Genomic DNA, 9561 nt, shown 5'->3' on the forward strand with positions numbered 1-9561 from the left:
CATCTCGTCTCTTTGCTCGTCTTCGGGTTCACTTGTAAATAGTCCAAACTCGATTTCGGATTCGTATTCGGATTCGTTTGGGATCGGTATTTGATCTATGCTCTCAACTTTGCTCTTGTCCTTTGAAGATGAACTTGACTCTCCCGTTTTCTTCCCCGACTTCTTTGAGAACACTGACTTGAGTTCTTGTAAGGGCGTCTTCTTTGGTGTTTGATCTTCTTTCACGTTCTTATCTTTCTTTTTGTGAAGGGCGGACTCTGGATCTTCAAGAGGTGGCACCAAAGGTGTGTTAGAACCCCTGGTCATGAACTCCTGCAAAATAAAAAAATAAAAACGTAAAACTGAACTAAGAAAGACAAACTAAACTAAGAAAACGAGGAATCACAGGATTCACGTCGTGAGCCTATAAATCTCACGTCGTGAGTTCTGTAATGCCAGAAAAAAATGAAACTAAAAAATAACTCTTTGCAGGTTTTACCCCACAAAAAGGATCGATTAATTTAAAGCAAATAAATCAGTAATTAAACTAAGCCGTTCCCCGGCAACGGCGCCAAAAACTTGATGTGCACAAAAGTACCCACTAATTTTATAATTTATAACCTAACTAACTTAACTAACTAAAATGCACATAGGCAGTGTACCTAGTCGAATTATAGAATAGTTGGGTAAGTCGGGTGTCGATCACAGGGAACGGTGTTAACTAATTAATCTACTTACTACTAAATTAATCTAATTATTAACATCTTAAAAGGGTTTTATCTGATTTTACAAGATCAGACGAACTTTACTCAAATTCAATCAATTACTAAAAACACTTATGTTAGTTCGAATCCACATTCCCTCAATGGTTTATAATTTAGCTATGACAATTACTGTTGGTACCAATTAATATAGTATTAGCAATTTAGTTCTAAATCTACTAACTTTAATTGATTCATATAAGTCTATGTATGGTCACACAATAGTTAACACAAAATCAATTATTGAATAAGATTGGAGCCATGTAAGATTGATTAACCAAAACACAATTACAGTCATAATATGAGTTCTCTAGCACAGCTTAATTCAATGATTCAATTACTTATCTAAGATTGGTTTGATCTTAGCTCTAATAAACTAGTGTTCACTGAATTATTAGGTATTCAAATTCATGCAGATTTGTATTCACTAACTACACAAAACAAGAATTTAAAGCAATCAAATATTAAATTAAACATGCTAGGTAAAATCAATCAACACAAGCATATTACCAACAAGTAAAGTCAAATCTAATGCATCAAAACTATGAGTTCCAGCTTCATCTAGCTAACAGAAGTAGCTAGATTTAGCTGGACATACTAGCAAATAAACAAGCATAAATCAAAGTATAAGACATGTTCAAGTATCAACAATTAAACTAATTATGAACCTCTGCTCTTTTGGTGTTGAAAACCTTCTTCCAAGACTTTTCTTCTGCTAAAATTCCTCTTCTGAAACCCTTTTCTCTCGCCAAAAACTTCTCAAGTCATAATGAGCAAGAGAATTTATAGTATCTGATTTTACCGAGTTCACGTCGTGAACCATAAGGATTCACGTCGTGAATGTGAGTTTTCCGTATTCGACAAGGACTCTTTCACCCGGATGTATATCTTCTGGAATACTCTTCTCACGTCGTGAACATCTAATTACTCACGTCGTGAGTACGTCTTTTCGCTGAGTTTTTCATCCTTCTTCCCTTCAAGCCTCCAAAGTTCCAAATATTGTCAGTTCTAGTCCCTCTCTTCGAGAATACTTTACTTTGGCTGCAAATAACAATTTATCCTTATAAGTACCATTATTCTATGCAAATAACCAAAATATTAATAAAAATGTAAATAAATATTGCCTAAAAATATGTATAAATATGGCAATATCAATATACCTCTTCATTTGTTTTAAGGAGAGATATCCAAATCATACGAGTACACCCGTCTATAAATGTTACAAAGTAGCGTGCACCGTTAGGGGTAGAGACCCCTGTTAGTCCCCATACATCCGAATGAAACTTTAAGAATGGAACACTAGTTTTATTATCACTTGGAGTGTATGAAATCCGTTTGTTTCTTGCTAACTCACATATTTCACACTCAAACTCACTTTCCAATACATTTAAAAACAAATTCGATTTAAGTTTCCTAAGATAACTGAATGAGATATGTCCGAGTCAGCGATGCCACAACCATGTCACAGACTTATTCACTTGCATTAATCCAGTGAGGTTTGCTTGACCTTCTTGATGACCTTCTTCAAGATAGTACAACCTCCCGCATCTAGTACCATAACCAAGAATCAGATGGGTCATTATATCCTGAAAAACACATTCATTTGGCTAGAAAATCACATAACAGTTTAGAGCTTCAGTAATTTGACTAACTGATAACAAATTCGATGATAATGAAGGGACTACAAGAACTTTGTCAATATCCATGGAGCTTGATACTTTTACTGGGCCTTCACCAGTTGCAGGTGCCCTACTTCCATTCGCAGCACGTATGTTTTCCTGTTTGGGCTTATATGTTTTTAATAGTTTTGATGGATCACTAGTCATGTGATTTGATGGGGCGGTATCAATTATCCAATCATCATCTTTGGTTTGGTAACAGTGAGACTTACCAGTATTTGCAGATGTGTGGGCAGCCATGGGAGTTGTAGTTTGAGGCTTATCTTCTTCAACCATTGATGATGTGGCTACAGATGCCTGCCCAGTTTTCTTTCTTGGCTTCTTTGTGAAATCCCGCCATTTAGGGTAGCTAATGAGCTCATAGCACTTGGCCTTTGAATGTCCCTCTTCTCCACAGTGTGTACAAGTAAAGGTGTTACCTTTTCCATTCGATTTCTTTCCCTTTAAGGGGCGATTACGAGTAGTCATATTCACCACGCTATCTGCTTCGAATTTGGGTTCTTCCATGGTCAATCTTTGATTGTAATCTTTTCGGATATAGGCATAACATGCCTCTAATCTTAGAGGTGGATCTATCCTTAAAATCTCACTCCTAGCTTGAGTAAACTCGGAATCCAATCCCGCTAGGAAGATGTGTACACGGAATCGAGATAAGGTTTTGTTTGTTGCCACAGTTTCTGCGACGGTCTCCTCCTGTACAGTTAGACGAGTATCAATATCCTGAAATAGGCTTACCATTTCGTTATAGTATGTTGGCAGGGATCTTCCATTTTGAAGGGTACTGAAAGTCTTTCTATTCAATTCGAAAAGTTGAGTTTCGTTGGTTCCATCATAGAATGTTTGTTCCACCGCCTCCCAGATCTCAGATGCAGTGGAAAGACGGATGAATCGACGGATGAGTGATGGGCTCATCGAGTCGATCAACCAGATCTTGACTCGGTTATTGTCGAACAGCCAAGCCTCGATCTGTTTTTCGTCTTCGGTAGGTTTCTCAGTTTTACCTATGATATACCATGACTTGTTTCTCGCTCCAATCCTCATCTCCATCAATTGAGACCAAAGAGGATAATTCTTGTCATCTAAGATGACTCCGGTGGGGAAGGGTGCATCTTGCACGTTTTGTACAATCACTTGAGATGTGCCAGACGGACCTCCTTTGTCACCCATAATTACAGTGGTTCGTTAAAAGCTTCGATTTCTAGAATTTACCCTTTTTTGTTGGTACGCTCAGATACCGTGTAATGTTAAGAGACTGAGTTTTACGAATGAATTCGTAGGGTTTTTTCATATGTTCATATCAATCAGAGAACACGTATATATACAGGGAATTAGACTACCAGCTAAACTATAATACAACCACAATCATAGGGATATACCAATCTACATACAACAAACAATAAACAGCTTCTGTTATCACGTTTAGTAGTTATCTTGCTCTCGCCAACACTATAATTATAAAAACATCAAAAATCTCTTACAAACCTCAAATTTATGCAATCCATTTTGAAGAACATTCGCACATCTCTTGTATGCACTAGCGAGATAAAGGTCACATAACCGCTTAGTATTATCTTCTGATGGTCGGTGTGTTTGCGTGATTTTTATAACCAAGTTATAGGCCGATTATACAAGTTTTTCAAATTGGATGATTTGATCGGAAATCTTTCGTGATAAATGTCGCTTAAGAAAGAGAGTTCTCATGCATAGATGGGATCAAACATGTCTAATTAAATCTGTTATTATTGATCTCATAAATCTAGGAATTATATAGCCTAATATAACTGATAATCGATATCTACCGGAATGGATTCAGTAAATGGCATATAGGTCACCTAACCATTTGTTTGTTTTGCAACTTGGATACTAGACTTTGATAATTAATGTTTTTGGAAACTAAAATGGTATTAATTATTAAAGATTAAATATTGAAAATACTAAATGAATTTTGTTAAATTTTTTTAGATATAAATAATCCACTCTCATAACCATGAATTTTTCATTTTCTTTAAATGACTTAATAAAACAATAACATTCAATAGATACAACTTCAATGAATGGGTTCATGTCTTTTGAAAGACAATCTTGTGAGAGATGTGAAATTATATACACTTAAAGGTCCTAGTCCTAAACAACTTGCTTTGAGCAATAAACCTGAGCATGATACATAGCAAAGGCATCAGTGTGATGCTCAAGATGCTTCTAACATCACACTAGGATCATCAGGTCGCGTGTTGTTTCAAATTTAGCTTTCCTTCGTGGACTGAACTTCGTTATTCTAAATTTCTTTCCCTCTGGTAGCGCATGGGCCTACCAATGGTTCCATGTTGTTAGCAAGTCACCCATATTGGTAAATGCACTTTCACTGACCAACGCGCTTTTCTTTTGTAGGTAAATGAAAAACATAGAACTCATAAGCTTGCCAACTTAACTAGAAGTGCACAGAAATAAGAATGTGTCAACCAAACACGATAGGTTATCAACCTCAGGTCGCGTGTTAGTGATAACTAAAAGGTTTATTGTCGGTTGAGTCTTAAAACTCTCAAGATCAATACAACTCCCACTGACTTCTTTACATATAAGTTTTCTCTCAAAGAACATTCCTTTGACGAGCTAAAACAAATATTCAAAAGTTTGTGTGGATTCCTGACAAAAAAACACTTCATAGAATAGGTCTCAGATTATCTTTTGTTTCTTGATTAATGAAAACATCACAACTTTAATTATATATGTGCTAGAGTAAGAAAACATTTTTACTCCATATATTTCAAGGTGTTTTCAACCTTCTTAGTTTGAAAAGAGTTTCAAGATATGATTTGTACTTACTTGAGTATGACTCTAAAACTTGATTGGAACAAAGTATGACTCGTCTATGATCGACCCATTTCCAAAAATATTTAATTCCTCTTCTTAGTCATACAATTACACTAAGATGTTCTTGGAGGAGTCAATTGTGATATAAATCCATAATCAATTAGATGATCATAAAACATGATACTAAAGTACTCTCTTTTCCTTTCAGATTGGAGAAACTATTATCTTTTTGCCTAATAGATTCTTTTATTCGTTCTGCTACTCTTTGAATCTTTTCAAAGTATTAGAATTATGCTTAATCTCATAAACACAACCATATTTACTGAAGCATCAACAAATCATGACGAATAGAGTTATCGTCCTTTGTGGTGGATCTAGAGAGTCCATATCAACGTGTACTAGATCCATTATTCCTTCACTTGATGCACATAAACATGTGATCAATGAATTAGTCATAATTTTCCAATGACCAAGATTCACATGCATTACACAATTTGAATTGCATGACTCCAAGTTTCTATCCAATTTGAAACTTGGTGATGAAAATTCTTTTTAACTTGGTTAATTATGACAATATCATAAGCGATATCATAAAAATCAAATACACAATTAATATTACTAATATTAGAAACATAACAGACACTTTTATAAATGTCATTGCAAGGAAATATAAAATAAGGCAACCAGATAAACCAAAATTTCGCTTCTATTGAAAATAAACAAAAAAGTTGGAACTTGTCCTTACAATGCATAAAATGAAAAAATCATGTTTCTAGACGTCTCCTAAGAGTAATAACAATCTATTAAATTATCCTAACTCCTTAGAAGTTGCTCCAAATTCTGATCATCGAACCATGTGACAAAAGTCCATTTCTTATGATCAGATTTAGCTTGCTCTCCTTAAGCTTCCTTCTTTCTCTTAGATCCTGCAATACAATCAAAATGTGATCATCACATCATGTATTATGAATCTATGAATAGGAACTTATAAAACACTGGAGTCAGAAAATGGATGTACTTGAAGTAGAGTCACACGACTTGACTTTACTATCTCTAAGATCTTTCAGGTATTTTGGGCAGCTTCGTTTCCAATACCCTTCAATTGGCAGTAGAAACAAATAGACTCGTTGGGGTTAACACATGGAACGATCTCAGAACAAGCATTTCTCTTTACCATACGATCAAACGGCTTGACCTTGGACGGGCCCCTTCCATTGGGAAGAGAAATATTTTCTGGACCACTATTGTCACCATTGTGAATGTCCATGGAAACCTTAGAATTAGACCCAATAGGCATCTCTTCTTTAGATGTGCTCTTAAGCATTTATGCTTCAGAAACAATCAACATTTGGGTCAGATCAATTAGAGTCACATTGATATTCCTCCTATAAAAGTTCTTAATGAACTGATCATATGACTTTGGAAGCGAAAGAAGAACCAAATCAATGGCTTGCTCCCTTGGGAAAACGACACTCATTCTATCCAACTTGTCAATGTACGATTTCATTTTTAGAACATGCACACACATAGAATTTCCATCTTGATGTCTACATGCCAATATAGGTTGAGTAGATTCGTATCTTTCAACTTGAGAAAAATGTGACGTTGGGAGAGTCACTGGAGGAAGAGGTGGAAGAGTTGAAGAAACATGATATCTAGCTCCACCAATTCCTGAAGAAGGGAAAACATTTTCACCTTAACCAGAATATGGAAGATCATCTTTAGAAGGAAGAGGAAAAACATTTCCAAAAGAACGAGGAATATCATTTATATCTTCATAAGACATCTAAAATTAGGAGAAAAGAGAATTCAAGTTAGTTGATTTTAATCCTTAATTATTAACCCAAAATTTAAATTAAGGTTATGATACATATTTTCGATTCGAACTTCGAAGAGGGATTTCGTAATCAAATTCAAATCTATTTTAGGTAAGTAAGGCTTTTACCAATTCCAATCTTATGAAACTCCTAGATCTTTTGAGATTCATTGAATCTTATCAATGACATGCTTAATCTCAGATTATGCTCTTACTTTTGTGACTGGGATGTCGAGGATCACAAATAAGATGTGAATAACCATGCAAACCCGCTTGACAACCTTGATGTCATTTATCATCTCACATTGATGTGTCGGTTAACACACATGCTCCATCAACAATGATAATTTTCGAGATGCCCATCATATCTCTTTATAGTCCCTATTAGTGTGTCCGTTAACCACACACGCTCCATTAATGACATATAAAGCATGATGTGCGTTTTCATGGATTAACATATTTTTCACATTTTTCCTAAATTAACTAGAGTGGGATTTTTTAAAGAAGGTTTTAGTACTTTTATATCATTGTACTTTTAATGAGATTATGTCCTATCAAATCCATTTGGCTAACGACCCCCCACCATACAAGGGAGCGGTGGGTGAGAGTGGGCACCTAATGACGGTCATTTTATAGGCCGCTTCCTTATACCCCCCTTATAGTATGACTTCATGAATGAGGCGTACTAGCTATTTGACTGACTTGTCTTATACATATAATATATTAAACTTTTAATAGTATATATAAGGTGTATTTTAAAACTTTTCAAAATACAAGGTTTAAATATTAATTATCTAAATTAAACCTTTTAATTAATTAATATTAAATCAATTGTGATTTATCTTTATATTTTAATTAAATAATTAATTAAATCATCTACGTATTAAAAAATTATTTAAATTAAAGAATTATTAAGAGAATTCAAATTTAATCCTAATCCAAACCCTTCTAATTTTCGAAAATAGGGTATGTGTTTTTCCAGATTCAATTATTCTATTTTAAGGCTATTAAAATAATAATTAAGGAACAAGATAAAACCCAAAAGGAGTTCCCCCATTTTCGAAAATAGGGTTAGGGAGGCTAGGCTTTCAAGAAACCTAGTTTTATTTTGTTCAAATCTAAAGTCTTCTGTTGCTATGTTTATGTTTTTGAAACAATTTTTGAATAAAATCCCAACAAAATTTGTTGTTGTCACTACTTTTCCTGCACATCAGGCCCAATCAGTGACTTACCAGCCGGCCCAGATTGCAGCTTACCAGCTCAACATTGGTCTTCTAGCGGTCCAACATGTTGCTGCCCTTTTTGGGTAGCCCACTCCATCGCAGATTAGGCCCAACAACCCTATTTTTCCAAATCGGCATCAAGTAAATTATTTTTCGCAAGGCCCGACTTTGCATGCTCCACAACAACACACAGATTTAACTTCGGTTTTTCAAGCAATTTCAATTCAACTGCCATCGGACAACCAACATTACATAGACACGGGAGCTACCTCACACATGAATTTTAATCAAGGTAATATGTTTTCTCTGACACCGTGTAATTCTAAATCCATAATGATTGGTAATGGTGCTATTATTCCGGTTTCTCACATTGTCCAAATATTTCTCGTGTGACAAAGAAGAATAAAAAGACAAGCAACAATGTTTGTCAAAAACTACTCATGTGTTTAAACTTATTCATTCTGATTTATGGACATCTCCAGTCATGAGTTTGAGTGGTTTTAAATATTATATATTTTTTCTTGATGATTTTTCATATTTTCTATGGGTTTTTACCGTTCGTGGTAAATCAGAGGTGTACACTGTCTTTTGCAACTTTAGAATGTATGTCAAAAATCAATTTAAAACTGACACTCAATCGTTTCAATGTGAAAACAGATGTGAATTTAATAATCATATCTTACTTACATATATTCAGTCTAATGGTATTAAAATTTGTTTCTCCTGTCCATATATGTCCCAACAGAATGGAAAAGCCAAGCGTTCGATTCATACCATCAACAACATTATACACACGTTTCTCTTCCAAGCATCTTTAGCTCCTACTTTTTTGACTGAAGTGCTCATTAACGTTTTTCAAACACTATTTATCCTTCCTGGTACCACCCTCTCTCTCAAAACGCCTTTTGAGATTATCTTTGGTTTCTTTCCCACCTTTTTGAGATTATCTTTGGTTTCTCAAAACACCTTGTGTTATCCCCACACATACTCTACCTCTCCTCATAAACTTTCCCATCAGTCTACTACTTTCATGTACCTTGGTCCCACTCCGGACCATAAAGGATATAAGTATCTTGACCTTACCACGCAACGCATCATCATCTATCGTCACGTCAAATTCGATGAGAGTCAATTTCATTATTTTCACTTCCATCCCACTCCCTCTGCATCTGATTATGATCAGTTTATACAAGATGATTACACCCCTCCTTCCTTCCCTTCACTCTTCGTTTCTCCCAACACCGAACATGTGGTCTCTCCGCCATACTTTTTTTCACCTCCTCCTTCTTCTA

General features: G+C 35.1%; 1 protein-coding gene across 1 annotated transcript; it reads right to left on the reverse strand.

Moving 5' to 3' along the window:
* Positions 1-2347: 2347 nt before the first annotated feature.
* Positions 2348-3586, reverse strand: LOC145114377 (uncharacterized). Its single transcript, XM_079050368.1, has one exon. It carries the CDS (start codon positions 3584-3586, stop codon positions 2348-2350), a length of 1239 nt encoding a protein of 412 aa, XP_078906494.1.
* Positions 3587-9561: the final 5975 nt, after the last annotated feature.

Source organism: Lactuca virosa, chromosome 5, assembly GCF_052849685.1.
Source record: "Lactuca virosa cultivar CGN04683 chromosome 5, Lactuca_virosa_CGN04683_v6, whole genome shotgun sequence".
NCBI classification, from domain to species: domain Eukaryota; kingdom Viridiplantae; phylum Streptophyta; class Magnoliopsida; order Asterales; family Asteraceae; genus Lactuca; species Lactuca virosa.